Genomic DNA, 25,478 nt, shown 5'->3' with positions numbered 1-25,478 from the left:
TGTTGTCAATGGGAGGCATTTTCGGCCGTTTTTTTGCAGTGCGGTTTCCGTGCCAAAAAACTCGTCAAAATACTCCATGTGAACTCACCCTTTATTAAATTATCAAGAGTTTTTCTAGTGTAGTTAAACACATTGAGGGAGATTTACAAAGCAAAATGTGCAAGAATTATGGCTCATATTGTCGGAAAAAAAAAAAAAAAAAAAAAAAAAAAAAAAGAATAATGACGAGCAGGTTTACAAAAAGGGCGTGGTGAAAAGGAGCACCAAATTTATTAATGGCATGCACCATTCATTTGGCGCAAAATATTGGTGTAAAGTACATCAACAATGAAATGGCGTAAGGAAGAGAAAAAGTGTGTCTAACATGTCTAGCAAGATGTACCAAGTTTATCATACAGCGGGCACCACTGATTAATTTGGTGCAGCTTATGCCTGTCTGGTCTAGTTTGATCCGGTCTAACTTTAACTTTCGCCCCATTTTACTAGGACATCCCCCAATGGAAGGGGAGGACCGGGGCAGAAACCCTACACAGATGTAACGAGAAACATATTAATCATAGAGTAACAAAAGTAATAATACAAAACAAAAAAAGAAATACACAATACAAAATGTCAAAGACCGTCCCCACTATTGTAAGGCCCTGTTCACACGGTGTGTATTCGACAAAAACGCATGCTTTAAGATTCCCATTGACATTAGTGGGAAAGAACATAACGCATATGACACGTTTTTCTTACGTGAATGTTTAAAAATCGCGTTTTTAAAAAAAAAAAAGAAAAAAAAAAAAAGAAGAAGCTTCATGTTAATTCTTTGGCGCCAAAAGCGTGCCTAGTTCCCATAGTCAATGGGAGTCCTTATTACTCGCCAAAAACGAGTCAGAAAAACACAACAAAGACGCTTGTGTTTCAAAAAGCGCTAGCGTTTTTGACACGTTTACACGTAGTTTTTTGGAGCGCTGCGTGAACAAGGCTAGTGAGTGGGAGAATCTGAGAAAAGCCCACTCATACGGCTGCCCGGTTACATCAGGAATAATAGGACACTAGGAGTAATCTATTACTGAACACACATCATATGTATAAATAATAAAAACCACTACAGCAATATAACATATCTGAAAAGTATTACCTTTTTAAGTCTATTTCTCCTTCATATGTCACAGGATGGAATACTAAGAAAGAACAAAGGAAGCACATCTTTAATACAAGGAAGCAGTTGTAAAATATTACCCATCCACTAACCTTACCATCTTTACAGACACAAAAAGTTGCTCTCTATGCTAAATGTATTGCCTCTCACCTTCAATATACACTATATGGCCAAACGTATGTGGACATTCCTCTAAATTATTGATTTTATGTACCGGTTAGTAATGGGCTTGGCTAAAACACCTAAAATCAAGCACACAGCCATCCAAGCTCTATAGACAAATATTGGTAGTAGTATAGGTCAAACTGAATATCTCAGTGACTTTGAACGTGGCACTAGAGAGTTCATGGAGTAGCACGAATACCACAAACTCGGACTGGTGCCACATGGTCCCCTCCAGACAAACCCCTCTCTGGGCCTATAATCCTCCAATATTTGTTGACGACAGCACAGGTTTACCACGGTTTTAGATGTTGGACTAATATTTTTCTACATTATACCAAACGTGCTGTTGACAACATATATTGGAGGTTTAAACATGGCACGGTCATACGATCTGACCTGGTCAATGGCAATCGCTACTATAGTGACGTGGAAGTGTCTAGAATTATGAACAGCTCAGCGAGAAAGTGGTGGACCACACAAACTCACAGAGCAGGGATGCCAAGTGCTGGAGCGCAACGGCCCAAACTGCCTGTGGAAGTGACATCAGCACAAGAACTGTGAGTAGGGAGCTGCATGATATGGGTTTCCATGGTTGAGCAGCTGCACACAAGCCTAAGATCACCATGCACAATGCCAAGTGTCACATGGAGTGGTGTAAACCAGGTCAACACTGCACTCTGGAGCAGCGGAAACGTGTTCTGTGGAGTCATGAATCACGTTTCTGGGAGCCTGAAGAATAAATCTGGGTTTGGTGGATGCCGGGAGAACTTTACCGGCCTGACTGCATTGTGCCAACTGTAAATATTGGTGGAGGATGGATAATAGTCTGTGGCTGTTCTCAAGGGTTTGGGCTAGGCCCCGTATTTCCAGTGAAGGGTAACACTAATGCTATAGCTTACAAAAGACATTTCAGACAATTGTAAGCTTCCAACTTTGTGGCAACAGTTTGGGGCAGCATAACTGCGGCTCTGTAAACAAAGTGAGGTCTATAAAAGACATGGTATGAGGAGTTTGGCGTGAAGGGACTCCAGTGGCCTTCACAGATCCCTGACCTCAAACAAATTGGGAGTAATTAGAATGCGGATTGCCAGACAGACCTTCAAGTCCAACATCAATGCTGAATCTCAGAAATGTTATTTTGGCTGAATGGGCAGAAATTCCCACAGACACACTCCAAAATCTTGTAGAACGCCTTCCCAGAAGAGCAGAGACGGTTAGGCTGGATTCACACGAGTGAGTTTTGCGCGCGCAAAAGGTACATAACAGCTCAGTGTGGCATCAGCATATGGTGCGCGGCTGCGTGATTTTCGCGCAGCTGCCATCATTATGACACTCTGTTTGTATGTTTGTAAACAGAAAAGCACGTGGTGCTTTTCTGTTTTCATTCATACGTTTTACTGCTGTTGCGCGAATCACGCACGTCCCACGGAAGTGCTTCCGTGTGCTGCGCGTGATTTTCACGCACCCATTGACTTCAATGGGTGCGTGATGCGCGAGAAACGCACAAATATAGGACATGTAGTGAGTTTTACGCAGCGTACACACGCTACGTAAAAATCACTGACTGTCTGAACGGCCCCATAGACTAACATAGGTCCGTTGCACGGACGTATATCACGTTCGTCTGAATAAGCCCTTAGGGTATGTTTTCAGGCGTATTTCGGGGGCGTTTACGCCTCGAAAAGCGCCTGAAAAAACAGAAGCTTAACGCCTATAAATAATTGTTCATTGAAATCAATGGGAAAAAAAACCAGCATTTAGTTCATACAGGGTGATTTTTACGCCTCTGTTTTAAAAATTGGAGCGTACAAAGACGCTCCGTAAAAAGAAGTAGCATGTCACGTCTTGGGGCGTTTTTTTTTTAGATGATTTTCCATTGAACACTATGAAAAACGCCTCAAAAGAAGCCTCAATAGAAGCTCCAAATTTATTTTCAGCTTCAAAAACACCTGAAAATCAGGAGCTGTTTTCTCTTGAAACCAGCTTCGTATTTTCAGACGTTTTTGAGTTTGTGTGCGCATATCTTAGCTGCAAAAGGTGGCACAACTACACATGTACACCCATAGTTTTGTAATGGGATGTCCAACAAGCTCATATAAGTGTGATGGTCAGGTACTATTGGCGATATTGGTAAGTAAATAAAATTAAAACAAGTCTACCAGAAGGACAGTCACCTGAGGACATCTGTAACGTGCCTAAGGTGACTCATATGCTAATGCAGTCTTTTCACCTAGTGAAGCTGGAAATCAACTGAACCAAGAGGCCTCATGTAAGCTCTTTTAACTCCTAGAGGTACTTTATGCTCCTCACACATCTAGTTGATGGGAAATACTAACAAAAACATTGTTGAAATGGCCCCTTTGAGTCTTAGGGTATGTTCACACGGCCTATTTACGGACGTAATTCGGGCGTTTTTGCCCCGAATTACGTCCGAATATAGCGCCTCAATAGCGCTGACAAACATCTGCCCATTGAAAGCAATGGGCAGACGTTTGTCTGTTCACAAGAGGCGTAATTTACGTGCCGCTGTCAAAAGACGGCGCGTAAATAGACGCCCGCGTCAAAGAAGTGACCTGTCACTTCTTTGGCCGTAATTGGAGCCGTTATTCATTGACTCCAATGAATAGCAGTGCCCATTACGCCCGTAATGGACGCGGCATTCAAGCGCCTGCACATGCCGTTACGGCTGATCTTACGGGGATGTTTTCAGGCTGAAACATCCCCGTAATTTCAGCCGTTACGGACGCCCTCGTGTGAACATACCCTAACAAGTTTTCACGTGTCCTAAAGCAGCAGAAGCGACCAAGGAAGTTACTGGAAAAGTTATTAGCACAAGCTGGCATGAAAAAAAAAAAAGTTCTTGGCTAGTGATATTTGTCAACGGATATGATAGCCTTATTTGACAAATGACTTTGTTAAAACTTGACCAAGCAATTGCTATGTTCACACATCAGTTTTTTTACGCAGAAACCACACCAAAAAAGCCTCCCATTGATTTAAATGGGAGGAGGCAGCATTTTTTCCAACGAGCGCTAAAAAACGCTCACGAGAAAAAAGAAGCGACATGCCCTATCTTCGGGCGATTACGTAGTCTCTGACATCCCATTGACATCAATGGGAGGCAGAGAAAGCGTGCAGGCAGGTCAAAATCTGCCTCAAAATTCCAGATGGACTTTGGAGGCAGATTTTTCTGCCTGCAAAAAAACTGTGTGTGAACATACCCTAAGAGTTTCTTTAATGTCACTTCAAAGTACAGTAAAAACCCTGTAATCTGGCAGTTGATGATCCAAAAAGATAAATAATTTCCAGCAAAAAACAGCAATATAATATGAAACTACACAAGACTAGATGTAAAAACTTAGCAGAGATAGGGAAATATGATTGGGAAATAAAAGTACAGTATGATATTTTGAGTTAAGTTTTTGTTTTGGACTTATTCCTTATCCTACTTTTCTATGACCGTTTCATACTCCAGAATGTGTGATAATCTAGCACCAGGTCCCATTAATGCTAGAATGTGGGAATTTTTCTATAATAGCTTGTCGCTTTATCAGACTGTTTGGTCCTACTTTCCCTTTTATCATCGATAAAATGAGTGGGCAGAAGCCCTCACCTCTTCGGCTGCAATCCTAGTATGCCTGAAGAGGGGCTCACATACAAAGTCTATGAGCAAGTCATCAGGCTGAAGACGAACTTATAGATTTTCTATGCGAGTTCGGACCCCCCACCAATCAAAACTTCTTACACGTCACTAGGACATGTCAAACATTTGCTGAAACGACAGGGTATCTTTAACTTCCCCTCTAAAGGACTGGGCAATTTACCGGACCCTTTTCTTTACAAGACCAAACACCACTACATTGTAGTTCTCTGTGAAAGGTGTCACTTTGATTTTTCCCTTCCAGAACTCCGTCTGCAGGGGCTATATTCAGACCAAATAGTTGCTTAAAGGGAACCCGTCACCAGCATTTCACCTAATAAACCAGCAATACCTGGTGGAAGTGGGTGAAAAATAATTTTTATGTAACTTATAATTATCTTCTAAGTAGTCTCTGTACCTTTAGTATTACATATTTTAGTGTTCCTGTGCCGTATGCTAAGGAGCAAAAAAAAAAAAGTGTCATATCTTCGTTTGAAATTAAAGAGCCTCTTTAAGTCATATCTTCATTCCTCAATACTTTACTTTTGATTGACAGCTCCTTGCTTCCCCCCAGCACACACAAAATCCAGTGCTTGAGCATCGATGTCCCGTTGTGCGCAGAACAGGACACCATAGCGGCGCATGCGCAGTAACTAGATTTAAAGCCCGGACGAAGCAGCAAAGGGTATCGGACCATACATGACGGACCCATGTGCTCTATCTCAGACAAGAATTCAGCATTCAGGGTGGGCCAGTTTTCGGCAGTGGGTGGGCATAAGAGGAACGAACGAATGAACGAACGAACGAACGAACGAACGAACGAACGAACGAGACTGCCGGATTATTACCATAAAAATAAAAGGCGCAAAATGTTTGCAGACTTATTTATGGTCTGAGGAGGAGTTTAGGAGAGGGGATAATGGCAATGAACTCTTGACTGCAGCGGCCAGCGAGGGGCGAGGAGAGTTCAATAGGTGAAATGCTGGTGACAGGTTCCCTTTAAGAACAAATATTAAATGGGTTACCACAAACCCAGATTTTGTGTCACATAACACAACAACATCTACAATAGACCACAATGAACAGGGTTACCATCTCAAGAGTCGCCATTGATCTACCGGTCATGGGAATTCTTATGCTTGGACCTCCAGCAATTTCCAGTTTGCCTGGACCCCTATGATGTGGTTCAGAGATATCCATCAAAGGAAATCTGACACGTTTTAAACAAAGTACCATAGTAAATCAGAAACACTTTATTTAGTATGTTAGGTCATAGATTTCTTGTGATATATCAACCCAGTGGCATTAAAGAGGTTCAGGCAGTTTTTAAAGCCCATCAACTACACTTTGGATAAATGTTCTCAGCTCATCAATCCCCAACGATGTGATCTTTTCCCATGTCGACATATCAAAGTAAATTCTGGTTGTAATTCCTCTTTATAGTATATGTGCCTCAATAAAAAGGAAAAACCATGTTAAGTTATGGTTGCTGGTCAATTTCTGTGGTGCTTTTACTTTCAAGCCCTGCTTCCCCTGACAGCTTTGTGGACCTGCAAGTTCAGAGCTCAGTGGGTATTCCTTGTGAAGCATACTCTCGCTCTCCCTCAATCTTCTCTCAATACTCTGGCGGTTTTTACTCTCTTGCCCTCTCTCAGCGGCTGTGAGAGTTGTGAATTATGGGAGAAAATACAGCTCAGGAGTCTCCTAATGGATAAATGGTATGTGTGAATAACACTCAAGAAGGATAACAAGAAGCAGTGGGTAATACAGAACTGCAGAATTAGACCGGACCCAGGGTTTGTTTGCAGCGTGTAACCATGAAGCAATGCTGCATCAACCTGGTGCACATAGCTCTGCATAGAGGCTGTATACAGAAAACAAGAGATTTTTTTTCTATTATTAAGAAAACTGCCAAAATTGCTTGATTTTTCTTTTAGATTAAATTGGAGCAAAAATGGTTGCAAAGGTCCTAACTAACTTTTTTTATCTAACTTGTTTTTAAAGTTTAAGTGTAGAAGACAGAATATGAAGATAGTCTACAAATAATTTTTTTTTTTATAGGTACATTGGAAGTAACCTTTAATATACACAACAGGCTTACCATTATTCGCAGCAACAGCTTCACTTCCTCTCTGTTTACAGCCAAAGATCAAGTCAATCCATTCATGGAGATGGTCCGACACATACTGACTTTCTAAAGCTTCTCTGTTTTTCCGCAGGAAATCATCTACATCTAGATAAAAAGAGAGGTCGACATACTCGTTGGATAGATTGTATCATGTGTGGCAGAATGTAACTGCTTACATATGGTTCCCTTACCTGATGCCCAGGGAGGAATATCTACATCATGAACTAATTTTCCCCCTTGTCTCTTCCCAAGTTCCAGGTTCAAACTATTTAGCAAGAATGTGTTGGAACTTCCATAAAACTCTGGAATTAACTAAAATCAGAATGAAATTAACAGGAAAAAGAAACCAAAACCTAAATAAGTACCGAACACCTGTAAACTTGAATTACCTCTTTAAAGTCTGTCACTCCTTCCAAGCAGTTCCTCCAGGTTTCAGCAATACTAGAAAAGCCACCACAATGTTATTAGTTTCCTAAGAAGTTTTCTGGTCCTTGTTTATTTTCTACTTTGCAGTGTTGGCTTTTTTGGTTTTCTTATATTTAAAGCATACCTCCATTGATCCACTTACAAACCTATAAGGGTCTATACCTCAGTGTAAAATCAAGCTTTTAATCTTGAATAATAAAAAAAATAAAAAAAGTGATCTGTGCGGTTCATTAGCTTCATTTACTTGCAGGATGCACTTGACTTAAGGCCCTTTTACACTGGGCGATTATCGGGCAGACAAGCGTTCATATAACGTTCGTTGCCCATAATTGCCCTGTGTAAACAGGGGGAACGATCAGCAGATGAACGAGCAAATACTCGCTCATCTGCTGATTATATCGTTTTAAAAAAGTTAAATATTATCGCTGCCGACCTGATAATAATGTAAGGGGACGAGCGATTGGAGTAACGACCGCTCGTCACCAACCATAGCTCCGTGTGACAGGAGCAAACGAGCGCTGATCAATGAGGTCTCGTTGATCGGCACTCGGTGCACCGGCCGTAACCCTTTACTGCCTCCCTTCTGATGCAAGTTGCAGGAGCAGGTAATGAGATAGATATATAGCTGAAAAAAAACAAAAAAAAAAAACACACGTGACTACCTTGACAGAGAATTGCAAGCGGTTTCGGTGTTTGTACAGGAAACCTACTAGTATATAAAGTCCTGTGATTACAGAAGTCTCAGCACAAATACAAGCAGGACGTTTCTGCCGTGTGAAAGGGGTGTGACCACAGAAGTATACTAACAGTGGAGAGAGGAGAATAGAGGACTGGCAATTGCAATGTGATCTAGCTATCTTGTAGACACAGTGACCGGTGACTGGGTTGCAGCTCTACTGCATCTGTAACATGGCAGGCATTGATAACAACTGTGCATTAGGAAGAGGGAGAGCTCTGCAGCACAAATGGCTGAGCTTTGAAGGGAAAGGCGCTGTGTAGGTACTGCACATGAGGATCTGAGAGCACTGTGAAGTTCTTATTTTTCACTGGGAGGTACATTTTAATATATTATTCTAAGAACAAGATAATACTTAAGAGAGAATACAATATGCATGTACAGAGGTCATATGTGCAATCTTAACACATTTCTAGAAAAGAACCATACTTGACTACTGATTACCAACACAAGATATTACTAACCTGTTGAACATTCTATCGGCATGGTCAAACTTTCCATTTTGGATGCACAGCATGTGTTCTGGGGCTATGAATGAAGAGACCATTATATTTATTTTCTACAATATAAAATGATAAATCGAACCAATAAAGCCATTTAATGTTATAAAACTTCTACCACACGTGGTGGGCAGCATTTCCAAAACAATTATACAAATCTGAATAATTCCTAAGATATATACAGTTAGGTCCAGAATTATTTGGACAGTGACAAGTTTTTGCATTTTAGTGGTTTACCAAAACATATTGAATATACAGTTATATAACCAATATGGGCTTAAAGCACAGACTTTCAGCTTTAATTTGAGGGTATTTACATCCTAATTTGAGGATGGGTTTAGGAATTACAGCTCTTTAATACGTAGCTGCCTCTTTTTCAAGGGACCAAAAGGTAATTGGACAATTATCTCAAAAGCTATTTAATGGGCTGCATGGGCTATTCCCCCGTTAATCAGTCATCAATTAAGCAGGTAAAAGGTCTGGAGTTGATTCCAGGTGTGGCATTTGCATTTGGAAGATGTTGCTGTGAACCCTCAACATTCGGTCAAAGGAGCTCTGAATGCAAGTGAAACCGACCATCGTTAGGCTGAAAAAAATTAAGAAATCCATCAGAGAGAGGCCACAAATGTTAGGAGTGGCAGTTTGGTACATTCTTGGAAAAGAAAAAAGAAGAAGAGCGCACTGGTGCGCTCGTCAACTCCAAAAGGCGTCCGCGGAAGACAGTGGCGGATTATCGTAGAATCCTTTCCATGGTGAAAAAAAACCCCTTCACAACATCTACCCAAGTGAAGAACACTCTCCTGGAAGTAGGTGTATCAGTATCTAAGTCTACCATAAAGAGAAGACTCCATGAGAGCAAATACAGAGGGTTCACCACAAGGTGCAAAGCATTAATCAGCCTCAAAAATATAAAAGGCCAGATTAGACTTTGCCAAACAACATGTAAAGAAGCCACCCAGTTCTGGAACAGCATTCTTTGGACAAATGAAACTAAGATCAACCTGTACCAGAATGATGGGAGAAGAAAGCATGGAGAAGGCTTGGAACGGCTCATGATCCAAAGCCCACCACATCCTCTGTAAAACACGGTGGAGGCAGTGTGATGGCATGGGCATACATGGCTGCCAAAGGCACTGGGTCACTAGTGTTTATTGATGATGAGACTGAAGACAGAAGCAGCCGGATGAATTCTGAAGTGTTCAGGAATTTACTTTCTGCTCAGATTCAACCAAGTGCAGCAAGGTTGATTGGACGTCGCTTCACGGTACAGATAGACAATGACCCAAAACATACTGCAAATGCAACCCAGGAGTTTAAGGTAAAGAAGCGGAATATTCTGCAATGGCCAAGTCAATCACCAGATCTCAACCGGATCGAGTTGCATTTCACCTGCTTAAGACAAAACTTAAGGCAGAAAGAGCCACAAACAAGCAACAACTGAAAACAGCTGCAGTAAAGGCCGGGCAAAGCATCACAAAGGAGGAAACCCAGCGTTTGATGATGTCCATGGGTTCCAGACTTCAGGCAGTCATTGCCTGCAAAGGATTCTCTACAAAGTATTAAAAGAAAAACATTTTATTTATGGTAATGTTAATTTGTCCAATTACTTTGGAGCCCCTGAAATGAGGAGGCTGTGTAGAAAAATGGTTGCAATTCCTAAACATTTCACAGGATATTTTTGTTCAACCCCTTGAATTAAACCTGAAAGTCTACACTTCAATTGCATCTCAGTTGTTTCATTTCAAATCCAATGTGGTGGCAGCAGAGCCCAAATCATGAAGATTGTGTCACTGTCCAAATAATTCTGGACCTAAGTATGTCCACAGAGCTTAGTGTAGCCACAGTTGCCGAAAATCAGATCTTGTGGATGAAATTTGAACACATTAGGGTTTATATGGTATTCTGCTTTGCACAATTCCCCCCCCCCGGTTTTATTCTTTTGAAAGGTCCCCCACTGCTGGAACCCCCAACGATAAGTTGCAATCTGTGGAGGCATCCAGCAGCAAGTGTTCAATTTTCCTGCAGTGCCACCACAGGATGAATGAAGCATTACATAGTTCTCATTTAAATCAATAAGCTGACCATGTAACACATGGACACGCCTGGTCCTGTAGAGGAGACACTGTGAATCTGTGGAATAGCCTACCTCAGGAGCTGGTCACAGCAGGAACAGTAGATGGCTATGTAAAAGGCTCAGATAATTACTTAGAACAAATAATTTTTTGCGTACATGCCAATGTATAGAATACTTGTTTGAATTTTGATCCAGTTGGATTGCTACTTTGGATCAGAAAGGAATGTTTCCTTTCTAGGGTTGATTGGTTTATGGGTAATTTTTCTATTTGATTACTTTTTTTTTTTTAATTACAAGCCTTCCTCTGGATCAATAGGGGTAAAACAAAGTTCTATGGTTTCTCCCATCCCTTGGTAGAACATTTGTCTTTTTTTCAACCGTATTATGTAACGTTGTAGCAGCTGTCCACTCTGGTTAATCGCTATAGTTCAATATTTCTTCTATTAACTAAGAATTCCCAAATAGGGCATTTGAAAAACGGTTTTCTAAAGAGGAGAACCAATTTAAGAGAACATAAATCACTACAAATTATCAGTTATTTTAATTAGCTTCACAGTATACAAAAAACACAGTTCTTCCTACATCTTAACCCGTTAGTGACCGCCCATTAGTGTTTTACGGAAACCACTAATGGGCTTTATTCCGATGCAACTGCCTTTTAACGGCGCTGCATCAGAATAAATAGAGCAGGTAGCCGTTAAATCTCCCTGCTCTCCGCTACAGAGGTAGTTGAGGGCTGGGAGCATTCCTGCTATAACATCAATATCGATCTCACCCGTTTAACCCCTCAGATGCCGCGCTCAATAGTGAGCGCCGCATCCGGGTGGTTTTAGAGTGAGGGAGAGATCTCCCTCTCACCCCACCGGCACACTGCCCCCAGGTCGGCCACTAGTTATGCCTGCTAGGCCATGCCAAAGGCATGGCCTAGCAGATGCCTGTTCGTTTTACACGGACAGGCAGTAATACACTGCAATACAAAAGTATTCCAGTGTATTATAAAAGCGATCGGACTACCGCATATTAAAGTCCCCTAGTGGGACTAATAAAAAAAAAAAAAAAGTACAAAAAAAGTTTAAATAACTTTTTCCCCCCTTACAAAATGCTTTACTACAAAAAAAGAAAAAAAAAAAAAAAAAAAAAAAAGGTAGTAAAAACCAGTTACACATATTTGGTATCGCCGCGTCCGTAACAACCCCAACTATAAAAGTTATTACATTATTTAACCCGCATGGAGAACGCCGTGAAAAATAAAAAAACAATGCAAAAATTGCTGTTTTCTATGAATCCTGACTTAAAAAAAAATGTGATAAGAAGTGATCAAAAAGTCGTATCTACTCCAAAATGGAACCAATAAAAGCTACAAGTCGTCCCACAAAAAAGAAAGCCCTCAAACAGCTGCATCGATGAAAAACAAATAAATAAAAAGTTATGGCTCTTCAAATATGGAGACACAAAAATTATTTTGAACAAAAAGTGCTTTTACTGTGTAAAAGTAGTAAAACATACAAAAACTATATCAATTTGGCATTGTTGCAATCGTAACAACCCGCTGAATAAAGTTATTGTGTTATTTATACCACACGGTAAACAGCGTAAATTTAGGACGCATAAAAGTGTGGTGAAATTGCTGTTTTTTTTTCTATTCCTCCCAAAAAGTAGTTAATCAATAAATTATATGTACCCAAAAACGGTGCTAATAAAAGAAAGATACAACTTGTCCCGTAAAAAACAAGACCTCATACAGCTAGGTCGACACAAAAATAAAAAAGTTATAGCTCTTCGAATGAGACGATAGAAAAACGTTAAAAATTGCTTGGTCATTAAAGTGTAGCTAAACGTTTGACAAACTTCTGACATGTCATAGTGACACGTCAGAAGTTTGGATTGGTGGGGGTTCGCTAGAACGAAGCAGCTCGTGTGAGAACTCAGCCGCTTCGTGTTTGTTCAGCTTTTTCCGGAAATAAATGTATCGTGTACGTACTCAATAGAGAGCCCGTACTCCGATACATTTCTTTCCGAACAGACACGAAGTGGCTGAGCGCTCACACGAGCACTTCAGCTGCTTCGTTCGAGTGTGTGGTGTGGGTCTCCGTGCTCGGACCAATCCAAACTTCTAACGTGTCACTAGGACATGTCAGAAGTTTGTCAAACGTTTAGCTACACTTTAAGGCCTAAAATAGGCTGGCCATTAAGGGGTTAATCTTGTGGAGCATTTACACTATATTTGTGTAAACAAAAAGATTTTGTAGTTTCAGATAAACCACAGACTCTTCCCACCTGCAGGACGTAACTTCACTAAACACTTACAGTTCACCACATACATATCATCCTCCCAGCAAAAAAAAGAAAAAGAAAAAAGGAAAAGAATGTACCTTACCAACTCTAACCAAGTAGAAGAGAACATATCCTGGTGAGGAATAGTGACTTCCATATATGAATTTTGGCTCTGGCATTTCATGATACCGATTCTGTAAGACAGTCATTAGAAAAGAACACATTATAGTCGTTTTATAATGTTCAGTGTTCAACATCATTTATTTAGATTATATAGGATCCTCGTCTGGATTAGATGTTAAATGGGTTATCTGGGGACCAAAAAATATTAATGCAATGCAATTTTATGTCAAAATAAGTCACTTACTAATATACTTTAATTTAAAATTCGGTATTAAATGGTGCCGTTCAAACCCAGTGAATTGTTCCTGGAAGTGCTGGAGCTTCCTGTGCCGTTCGTGTCGGAATGTTATTAATGGTATGACCTCAAGAGGCTGTCACATTGCCTATTGCTGGAGCTCCCGAGCAGAGCATCAGCTGGCGCTCTGCTCGGGAACTCCAGCGATAGGAAACCCCTGAAGTCACTGACCTAATGTCAGGAGCAGTGCTGGAGTCCCGAGCAGAGCGCCAGCTGATGCTCTGCTCGGGAGCTCCAGCAATAGGCAATGTGACAGCCTCTTGAGGTCATACCATTAATAACATGCCGACACGAACGGCACAGGAAGCTACAGGACTTCCAGGAACAATTCACTGGGTTTGAACGGCACCATTTAGTGCCGAATTTTAAATTAAAAGTACATTAGTGAGTGACTTCCTTTTACATAAAAATATTAATGCAATTTTTGGTCTCCGGATAACCCCTTTAATCTTTAGGTTTAGGTTCACAACAGCAATGCAAACGTATTTGAGCTTTACATCTCGACTATCCTAGTCCCCTCCTGCACCATTACTTAGGCTACATTCACACTGCATTGAAAAACGGCAGTGTAACGGGTATTTTTTTAATGCCGTCACATGGCCGTTTTCAGAACAATGTAGTTCTATGGTTGTATTCACACAGCCTTTTTTTTTTAACGGCCCACCAAAAATTAGGACATGTCTAGAAGGCCCCCATAGTACTCAATGGATCAGTCTTTAATGGCTGTTTTTAAGGAATCAATCCTTGTGATGGCCGTTAAAAATTGATCCTGGCCAAGAGGGCTCCCAGGGCACAGCGCTACTTTAAGCAATGAGCCCAGGGAAGCCCTTGAAGTCACTGCAGGAATCCCCGGCAACGCTCTGGATGGGATTCAGCTTCTAGAGAGACTCCCTTACTTCACTGTCCATATATGAACAGGCACGTCAGGGGATCCTCCTGGAGCGGAATCCCAGGCCAGAGAGTTGCCAACGCTCTGGCGGGGATTCCACTCCTGGAAGAGCCGCTGGCGTCACTATCCATATACGGACAGGGACGTCAAGGGATCCTCCTGGAGCGGAATCCCCAGCCAGAGCATCGGCAATGCTCAGGCTGGGGATTCCGCTCCTACATAGCCCCAATAGCGGGGAGGGGTGTGGTGCGGCGCTGCTACCTACAGGGGAGGGTGTGGTGCGGCGCTGCTACCTACAGGGGAGGGTGTGGTGCGGCGCTGCTACCTACAGGGGAGGGTGTGGTGCGGCGCTGCTACCTACAGGGGAGGGTGTGGTGCGGCGCTGCTACCTACAGGGGAGGGTGTGGTGCGGCGCTGCTACCTACAGGGGAGGGTGTGGTGCGGCGCTGCTACCTACAGGGGAGGGTGTGGTGCGGCGCTGCTACCTACAGGGGAGGGTGTGGTGCGGCGCTGCTACCTACAGGGGAGGGTGTGGTGCGGCGCTGCTACCTACAGGGGAGGGTGTGGTGCGGCGCTGCTACCTACAGGGGAGGGTGTCGTGCGGCGCTGCTACCTACAGGGGAGGGTGTCGTGCGGCGCGGCTACCTACAGGGGAGGGTGTCGTGCGGCGCTTCTACCTACAGGGGAGGGTGTCGTGCGGCGCTGCTACCTACAGGGGAGGGTGTCGTGCGGCGCTGCTACCTACAGGGGAGGGTGTCGTGCGGCGCTGCTACCTACAGGGGAGGGTGTCGTGCGGCGCTGCTACCTACAGGGGAGGGTGTCGTGCGGCGCTGCTACCTACAGGGGAGGGTGTCGTGCGGCGCTGCTACCTACAGGGGAGGGTGTCGTGTGGCACCATCTTTATGGGGGTATGGCACTGTATGGGATCTAGAGGGGACACTGGCGCTATCTACATGGGTACTGTGTGTGGACACTATCTACAGGGGCATTGCGACACGATCTATATGGGCAGTGTGGTGTTTTGAGGGTGTTTGGACAAAAGAAATATATAAAACTAAGAACCAGACAAGTAAAAATTCATATTTTTGTTTTTTTCCATGCCATTAAAAACGGATGGCAAACGGCCATTAAAACTGGACAAACTGACTGGAAACGGATGAAAATTTGGAGACACACTGATGCAAAACGGCCCTGAAAAATTGACAGTTGATCAGTTTTTAACGGACATTTTTTTTTTCACAGTCGTGTGAACGTAGCTTAAGGATACATTCACACAACCGTGAAAATCGACCGTGTGACGGTCGTTTTTCTAACGGCCGTCACACGGCCGTTTTCAGAACAATGGAGTTCTATGGGTGTATTGACATGGCCGTTTTTAATGGCCCGTGAATATCGGCCGTCAAAAATTAGGACATATCCTATTTTTGGCCGTTTTCACGGCTAGACGGCTCCCATAGAAGTCAATGGATCAGTTCTTACCGGCCGTTTTTTAGGAAACAATCCTTGTACCGGCCAGTAAAAATGTATCCTTATTCCGCTCTCCTGACATCACTGTCCTTACATGGACACAGACGTCAGGGGCTCCGTCTATAAAGAATCCCCGGCCATAGGGATTCTGCTCCTACAGTGGCGCTATCTACAGGGGAAGGGGTGGTATCTATATGGGGGGCGTGGCACTATCTACAGGCGACAATGGGCACTGTGGCACTACACCGCATTCCAAACTATTATGCAAATGTTATTTTTCGCTCATTTTCCTAAATAGTCGATGCAAATGAGTCAGTATAATCTTCAAGCCATCAACCGTTGGAGTATAATGCAAATTTTATTGAACAAATCTCCTAATAACAGATTTTTTTTAGACGTAAAAAACTCAAAATGCACGGTTTCAAATTATTATGCACAACAGAGAGCAAAACATTTTCAAGGTTGTAAAGAGAACTAAAATGATAATTTGTTGAATTTGCAGCATCAGGAGGTCATATTTACAGAAATCAAAAGCTCTTTCAACCAAAAAAAACGTAACAGGCCAAGTTACATGTTAACATAGGACCCCTTCTTTGATATCACCTTCACAATTCTTGCATCTATTGAATTTGTGAGTATTTGGACAGTTTCTGCTTGAATATCTTTGCAGGATGTCAGAATAGCCTCCCAGAGCTTCTGTTTTGATGTGAACTGCCTCCCACCCTCATAGATATTTTGCTTGAGGATGTTCCAAAGGTTCTCAATAGGGTTGAGGTCAGGGGAACATGGGGGCCACACCATGAGTTTCTCTCCTTTTATGCCCATAGCAGCCAATGACACAGAGGTATTCATTGCAGCATGAGATGGTGCATTGTCACGCATGAAGATAATTTTGCTACGGAAGGCACGGTTCTTCTTTTTGTACCACGGAAGAAAGTGGTCAGTCATAAACTCTACGTAATTTGCAGAGGTCATTTTCACACCGTCAGGGACCCTAAAGGGGCCTACCAGCTCTCTCCCCATGATTTCAGCCCAAAACATGACTCCGCCACCTCCTTGCTGACGTCACAGCCTTGTTGGGTCATGGTGGCCATTCACCAACCATCCACTACTCCATCCATCTGGACCATCCAGGGTGCACGGCACTCATCAGTAAACAACACGGTTTGAAAATTAGCCTTCATGTATTTCTGAGCCCACTGCAACCGTTTCTGCTTGTGAGCATTGTTTAGGGGTGGCCGAATAATAGCTTTATGCACACTTGCAAACCTCAGGAGGATCCTACACCTTGAGGTTCGCGGGACTCCAGAGGCACCAGCAGCTTCAAATACCGCTTTGCAATGGCATTTTAGCAGCTGCACTTCTAATCCTATTAATTTGTCTGGCAGAAACCTTCCTCATTATGCCTTTATCTGAACGAACCCGTCTGTGCTCTGAATCAGCCACATATCTTTTCACAGTACGATGATCACGCTTAAGTTTTCTTGAAATATCCAATGTTTTCATACCTTGTCCAAGGTATTGCACTATTTCACGCTTTTCGGCAGCAGAGAAATCCTTTTTCTTTCCCATATTGCTTGAAACCTGTGGCCTGCTTAATAATGTGGAACGTCCTTCTTAAGTAGTTTTCCTTTGATTGGGCACAACTGGCAAACTAATTATCACAGGTGTCTGAGATTGATTACAATGATCCAAAGAGCCCTAAGACACAATACCTTCCATGAATTTAATTGAAAATCTAATAATTAAAGGTTTATGACACTTAAATCCAATGTGCATAATAATTTGGAACACGGTGTATGTGGGCAATGTGTCACTTTATATGCGGGCAATGTGTCAATTTATATGCGGGCAATGTGTCAATTTATATGCTGGCACATTAAATACAGACAGACGGACTGGAAATCGATGAAAATTTGGAGACACACTGATGCAAAATGGCCATGAAAAACTGACAGTTGATCAGTTTTTAATGGCCATTTTTTTTTAACTGTTGTGTGAATGTAGCCTTAGGCCCCATGCACAGGCCATTCCTGTAATCACGGCCCGTGAATGCGGGCACGGCCGCCCGCATTTTCGGGCCGTCCTCCCATAGAAAGTATGGGAGCACAGCCCGTAAAATATGAAAAATAGGACATGCTCCATAATTCTCGGCACAGTTCTACGGCACGGACACCCATCTGTAGCGATACGGAAAGGTGTCCGCGGGCAATAGAACTGAATAGGGCCGTAAAAAACGGACTGTGTTACGGTCTGCGGTTTTACGGTCGTGTACATGGGGCCTAATACAGTGAAGATGAATTTGTACATTGTGGTGACTACGCTTGTATAGAGGTAGTGCACACATGATCAAGAATGGCTATCCTTATAAGAACTACTCCTTATAATTTACATAACCTTCACGGATACCCCAATACATACCAGTAACCTTTCCAGTCTGTCCTTATTTAGAGCACCCACTGGTTTTCTCAGATCTCGAAAGGTTTCAGAAATGGTTAAATCTTTAAAAAGAACAAAATACATTAGCGGAAAACGTTTTCCTGCATTGTGCGGTGGTGACATAGTGCATGGTCTCAGAATCAGTGCTAATATTTTACATACAATTTGCAAAAGCGGACATCTGTGTGATTATAGCACAGGGACATATATATGTATTTATAGAGAAATTAGGCACATGAATTTTGCGGTGCAGGTCTTCAGTATAATAGCATAATACATCAAACTACAACTTTATCTATAAGTTACACACACCCATTCTATTATTTTATAATGTCATCAATCAAACGTTCATAATATTTTCAAGGCTAGTTACACAGCATTAGGCCCTGTTCAAACTGTTTTTTGGAGCAGATTTTGATACGCCCGAAATGGGAGGCAGAGGCATTTTTATTTTCCCGTTTGGAAAAAAATATGGCATGTCCTTTTTTGCCACGTTTCCCGCCTCTGACCTCCCATTGAAATCAATAGTAGGCAGAAAAAGCCTGCGGCGTTTGAGATTTTTTCACAGCGTTTTTTACCCGCAGTCCTTGCATTCGCTTCAATGGCCGTGGGAGAAAACTGCAGCGAAAATCGCGGAAAAACAAAAAAGCGCAGACGGCTCAAAATCCGCCGCAAAATTCGTTAAGGAATTCTGAAGCAGATTTTTTTTCTGCCTGCAAAAAAACTGTGTCCATTACACCACCTTTCCTCAATCTGACATAACTAGAGGTTTAACAAATTGATTCAGACTTAAATAATTTCCTTTTTTTTTTGTGTCCAGCTTTACATGCAGTACATAAAGCAAACACATAACAGACTAGCAGTAAGGGCTTGTCCACACGTAATGGAGTTGCTGCGTATTTTCCGTCCGGAATTGCGGACGGAAAATATGCAGTGGAATACAGTAGCAGCAAAGTGGGTGAGATTTAACAAATGTCATCAACAAGCTGCAGAAAAATTCAGTCCAATATTCACTTACGGTGCCCAATTTCAGTTCCGCAGCATGTCAATCAAAGCTGCGGAAAGCGGACGGTTTTCCTGCGTTCTTCTGATGTACTGCGGAATTTATAACAGCGGGTGTAAACGACATCACAGAAAAAAAAAAAAAAAAAATAGCACCATAACAGAGCCCTAAAAAAAAAAAAAAAAAAAAAAAAAAACGCAACCAAGAACGGTACTATTTTCCGTAGTAAAAAAATGCATGAAATGGTGCGGGTTTTATTGCAGCAGATTGTCTGCTAGTTCTTGCGAAAATTTTCCACATCAATTACGTTGTGTGGACAAGCCCTTAAAGATCCAATATTATTAAAGAAGTTTTCATGGTCTAGAATTGACATACTGTCAACCACAAATACAAGGATGTCGATAATAAAGTTGCTTTTTTTTTTTTAGTATTCCCACAGGATATGCCATACGTGTATAAAAGATACTGGTCCCAACTCTCTTCATGGATTCCTATGAGAGTTACGGAAACAGCTCAGCCCGCTTGCTCGGCTGCCTCCTTATCTAGTATAGGAATCCATAGCAGTTTAGCTAACTCTCCAATGACTCTCCACCTGGATGCGGCGGCGGCTGCCTCGCTAGATGAAACAAGGGTCGGGTGACCCCTGTTAGGTGCGGATCCTAGAGTCGCTACCCGAATCTAACAAACATTTATGGTATATCCCGTGGATATGCCATAAATGTCTTGAATGGGAATACCCCTTTAAAATCCAAAATAATCAAGCAATATATATACAAAACAACCTTTGGTTTAGTAGCTTTGAAACGTGTATTTAGGGGGGGTGGGGTGTCAGAAAGACAAAGGGTTAAGCTAACATGGATTAAATGGTTATACCCAATTGAGAACTGGTGTAGTCTGCAATAATCCATGGAAATACAGGATACTGGGAAAGGTCATTGCAGCTCCGATCCGCCAGGTTATTGAGATGTAAAAGATACTGGTAATTGGAGATTTGGCCCATCTGCCACTGAAGCATGTAGCTGTCTGCCGTGTGCTCGGTCACATGATTCTCTGCAGGAAACCAGAGACATCTATTAGTTTCAATGTCATCAGCACTGACAGGTTTTTGTACTGAATAAGTAAAACCATCAGCATATACAATAATGGAAGAGCTCAATTCTATCATCTGAAATAGACAAAAAAAAAAATAGAAAAGCATGAACATGCATTTTTTCATTTTACAAATAGCTAAATTGTGGGATGAATTGTGTGAAGAAGTTTGCAGCCTTTAACCAGTTCAGGACCGGGCTATTTTGCGCCTTCAGGACCAGACACCGTTTAGCCATTTTTAGCACGTGTTAGTTAAATGGCTATAACGTTTTTATTTGTTGGGCTAACGACGTGATTTTTGCAATGTTTTTTCCGTAGACAATGCCGGTTTCATTTTTTATACACACCTTTTTTGCTATTTTAGAATTTTTATTCATAAAGTTTGAAAATAATAGTAAATAAATAAGCTTTTTTACGTTTCAGCTATTTTTTTTGGGGTAATAACAGAGTTTTACCCTAAAATAGACCTTTTATTTGTGATCGCCATTGTCTACCGTAAATTTTAATATATTACATGTCTATATTAGGGTAATTGGGTCAGCGCTAGCGTTACAACAATGATTGGCGGGGGGAACGTTTTTTTTGGGGTGGGTATTTTATGTGTATTTATTATTTAATTTACTTTTGCACTTTACTTTATTATTTTTTTATTACTATGGTCTGTTCCCCAAAGGTCAAAAAAGACCTTTGGGGAACTTTATATATTTGTTTTCTTTCTTTTACACCATCTTTTCCCCTGTTACTGGAGCTGCACAGCAGCCCCAGTTACAGGGGAAATCAGCCCTCTCATAGTGACGATTGTCACTAATAGGGCTGTGCTGGGTCTAGTAAGACCCAGCAGCAGTCTGTCACTAACGGCACCCGGCGATCATGTGCTGTCTCTATTCCTATACACAGCGTTCATTGAACGCTGTGTAAAAAGACATCGGAGAAGACAGAAGCAATGAAAGCTGCTTCTATCCTCTCCTCAGGGTCCCCGGCAGTCACTGACAGCCGGAGACCCGACATTCAGCTGCCCGATCGCGCGGGCAGCAAGTTAAAACCCGAGCCGTAAAAAGTCTATGGCTCTGGTTTTAAGGAGCCTGACCGCAGGCCGTAAATATACAGCCAGCGGTCGGGAACCAGTTAAAAAACAAATTACTTCATATCTTAGTGAAATGATGAAAACAGAATCATTGGCTGCAATCAAAAGAACATTGCAGGTATGTGACAAACGGACTATCGCACACCATATATACACCTACATTACATATATTTACACACACACCAAGCATGGAAACTTTAGTAGATTAAAAACAAAAAACATAAAAACTCCAACCTAGATAAGCCGCAATATAGTAGTACAGTCCATCCCGATCTTTAGGATTGTAAAATTTAAGGTATATATCTGAACACAGGTCATTTTCTGTACAAAACACTTCCAGTCCCTAGGAGGCATTAAAAAAAAATACAAATAATTGAGTTTATGTAGCGTTAGATTATGCGCTGCAATAATTATAAATTCAGCGTAACGGTACCACAGGGTCTACATCAAGAAGAGAACAAACAAAATGATTCACAGTAAGATAATGATTAGGCCCCATGCACACGACCGTAAAAACTCTCCCTAATGTTGGGCCGTAATACGGTCCGCAATTACAGACCCATTCAGTTATATTGACACCTTTCCACATGGCTACAGATGGGTGTCCGTGCCGTAGAAATGTTTAGAAAATTGTGGAACATGTCTGTTCTTTTGCATTTTACGGGCCCGAAAATGCAAGCGGCTGAATGTGCCCACAATCGCGGGCTGTGATTACGGGCACTGCCATGTGCATGGGGCCTTAGATTGTATACGACAGCACATTCAAAATGGACTTTAAGGCCTCAAAATTGCTGACAGATTCCCTTTAAATTGATATTGGGGAGGGGAAGGGCATTGTAAACATACTTTTGTCTAGGTCATGCAGGTTGCACGATCTAAAATATAACGTTTACGCTGTGATCACAAGTGCCACTGAGGCAGGACTTTCTGTGCATCGGCACAGCATGCTGCTAGCCCCGCCCCTCAACTCTGAGTGACGGCTCTAGCGGTCTCCTGATTGGCCACTAGAGCCTTCATTAAGAGCAGAGAGTGCCACATGCAACCGATGGAAAGCAACTTGCATGACTGAGACAAAAGGTATGTTTACAATGTCCTACCCCTCCCAAAACTGCTGACAGAATCCCTTCCAAGTGATTACCCCTCATTGTTCTCTACTGTGCACTTATCATCGGAGTCTCAACCTGTAAAGCGGGAATCATCCACTAGAATGGCCAGGATCACACACACACTTTTGATGCAGTTTGAGCCAAACACAAGAGTGGATACAAAAGTAAGAAGATGCATCAGTCTTTTCCTTATACCTTTTGTTCCTTATTGATCCACTCCTCACTTTGGCTCAAACTGCATGAAAACGATTTGTGTCACCCTGGCCCAAGGATCCAAGGACAGCAGGTTATGAAAAACGTGGCTAAGGCCCGGCTCACACAGATTTTTTTCAGGCAGCAAAAATCCGCCCCAGAGGTGGGACCCGCATCTGTCTGACATTTATGACGTATCCTGTGGATATGTCATAAATGTCTCTCATGGGAAAACGCCTTTAAGTATCTAGTTGTATCAGACAACTTACAGTATCTAATATGACCATCTTGTGCCTTCACTGTGTAGAGGAACATTCTTAAGGTCGATCTGTCTACGCTGGCCTGTTTATGGGCAGCATAGTATGAAGACAACTCCACTGCACAAAAAAAAAAAAAAAAAAAAAAGTTGTGTTGCTAATAGCAGCTAGCAAAGAATACAGTGGACTTGCCTCTGGCCACTCTCAGCAGCGATTGATGGTGGGGGAGGAGCGCTCCGCTTAGGAATACAGACACTTCTAATTATGAGTCCGCTGTTTTTTTTGCCAGCTGCCAATTGGCACAATATATATATATATATATATATTTTTTAATGCCATTTAGGCTAATAGTGCAGCGGACCCGTGTCCATACTATGTTACCAGTAAACAGGGCAACATAGTTTGGGGACAGATCAAGTTGAGAATGGATCTAGTAATAAAAGGTGGCGATGGAACAAAATTTATGTAGTCCTGGCGTTCCTCAAACCACTCTTGAATTTGTTCGCATGGTATAATAAGGGAAGTGCTTGTACCAAAATTGCTTCAGAATCATTAGATGTTCACACTATGAAAATGTATATATTACACAATTTTCGCTAAATGTCTCCATTGAACAGCGGACACGACACAATCATCATTCCTTTTCCTGTTACGGTTTCTTCACGTCTGATTATATATTTATCTAACCTCTATTTATGACTTGACTTACCAGAGGCATCAGCATGTGTCTTCTTTTATATATTCGCCGGATGTCTGCCAGGCTAATAAGAACTACAGGTTTCTACAAAAGAAATGGGGAAAAAAAAAAAAAGAATTTGGCCACCTTTGTTTTTGACAAACTTTACTGGTTTGGTACAAAACTGTGGGTACAAATGCACAGAAACACAAGATTGTTCCAAATGAATTCACCGCTTTTCAAACAAGGTAAATCTACCGACAGGTCAGTTTAGGGCTCTGTTCACATCGTACAAATGCAGTACAAACATAGCCTAAGTTACTAATATGACAAAGCCATATGCAGTCGATAAGTCATCTACATGATGATACAATTCCTAGGACCAATTAAAATTTTCATTACATACCTATTCTACATGGAATAAAATAAAGACAATAGGTTGCTTTCCCCTTTCTTAGCTAAATTAGTAGCTAGAGAAAGTTAGGTCTTCATGTAGGCTTGAATTTTAGTTTACAAAACTGGATGTTACATAAACGAAGCTCCGGGCAGAATCCAGTTTTTGGCACCCTCAAAGGCTGCATGGAGTAGTGTCTATGTCCAGTACTCAACCTCAAAGGCAACGTGTCATCTGGTGGATGGAGTATTTCTTTATATGTGGGATGTAGCAGAACAGGACACCACTCCGTGCAGATGACATGGTTGTCATGAACTGGGGAATCCCCAAAATCTCTTCTTCCAAATGACAACTCCTTTGGGTTGAAGAGGCTCTGTCACCACATTATATGTGCTCGGTCTTCTACATACAGTGAAGGAAATAAGTATTTGATCCCTTGCTGATTTTGTAAGTTTGCCCACTATCAAAGACATGAACAGTCTAGAATTTTTAGGCTAGGTTAATTTTACCAGTGAGAGGTAGATTATATAAAAAAAAAAAAAAAAAAAAAAAAAAAGAAAATCACATTGTCAAAATTATATATATTTATTTGCATTGTGCACAGAGAAATAAGTATTTGATCCCTTTACCAAACCAGACTTAATACTTGGTGGCAAAACCCTTGTTGGCAAGCACAGCAGTCAGACGTTTTTTGTAGTTGATGATGAGGTTTGCACACATGTTAGATGGAATTTTGGCCCACTCCTCTTTGCAGATCATCTGTAAATCATTAAGATTTCGAGGCTGTCGCTTGGCAACTCGGATCTTCAGCTCCCTCCATAAGTTTTCGATGGGATTAAGGTCTGGAGACTGGCTAGGCCACTCCATGACCTTAATGTGCTTCTTTTTGAGCCACTCCTTTGTTGCCTTGGCTGTATGTTTTGGGTCATTGTCGTGCTGGAAGACCCAGCCACGAGCCATTTTTAATGTCCTGGTGGAGGGAAGGAGGTTGTCACTCAGGATTTGACAGTACATGGCTCCATCCATTCTCCTATTGATGCAGTGAAGTAGTCCTGTGCCCTTAGCAGAGAAACACCCCCAAAACATAATGTTTCCACCTCCATGCTTGACAGTGGGGACGGTGTTCTTTGGGTCATAGGCAGCATTTCTCTTCCTCCAAACACGGCGAGTTGAGTTAATGCCAAAGAGCTAAATTTTAGTCTCATCTGACCACAGCACCTTCTCCCAATCATTCTCAGAATCCTCCAGATGTTCATTTGCAAACTTCAGACGGGCCTGTACATGTGCCTTCTTGAGCAGGGGGACCTTGCGGGCACTGCAGGATTTTAATCCATTACGGCGTAATGTGTTACCAATGGTTTTCTTGGTGACTGT

General features: G+C 42.0%; 1 protein-coding gene across 1 annotated transcript in view; it reads right to left on the bottom strand.

Moving 5' to 3' along the window:
- The window catches only part of NSMAF (neutral sphingomyelinase activation associated factor), a 72,237-nt gene that overhangs the window by 33,316 nt on the left and 13,443 nt on the right, over window positions 1–25,478 (bottom strand). Inside the window, exons 11-20 of the mRNA XM_075826207.1 lie at window positions 23,744–23,815; window positions 21,714–21,822; window positions 20,180–20,356; window positions 18,286–18,365; window positions 13,194–13,284; window positions 8,707–8,770; window positions 7,470–7,521; window positions 7,272–7,392; window positions 7,054–7,185; window positions 1,127–1,169 (exon numbers count right to left, since the gene is read on the bottom strand). Of these exons, the coding sequence (XP_075682322.1) occupies window positions 1,127–1,169; window positions 7,054–7,185; window positions 7,272–7,392; window positions 7,470–7,521; window positions 8,707–8,770; window positions 13,194–13,284; window positions 18,286–18,365; window positions 20,180–20,356; window positions 21,714–21,822; window positions 23,744–23,815 (941 nt within the window). The remainder of the gene's footprint in view (window positions 1–1,126; window positions 1,170–7,053; window positions 7,186–7,271; window positions 7,393–7,469; window positions 7,522–8,706; window positions 8,771–13,193; window positions 13,285–18,285; window positions 18,366–20,179; window positions 20,357–21,713; window positions 21,823–23,743; window positions 23,816–25,478) is intronic.

This window comes from Rhinoderma darwinii, chromosome 5, assembly GCF_050947455.1.
Source record: "Rhinoderma darwinii isolate aRhiDar2 chromosome 5, aRhiDar2.hap1, whole genome shotgun sequence".
Classification (NCBI taxonomy): Eukaryota; Metazoa; Chordata; class Amphibia; order Anura; family Rhinodermatidae; genus Rhinoderma; species Rhinoderma darwinii.
Note: the sequence above shows the minus strand (reverse complement) of the source record. Positions and strands in the feature narration are given on the sequence as shown.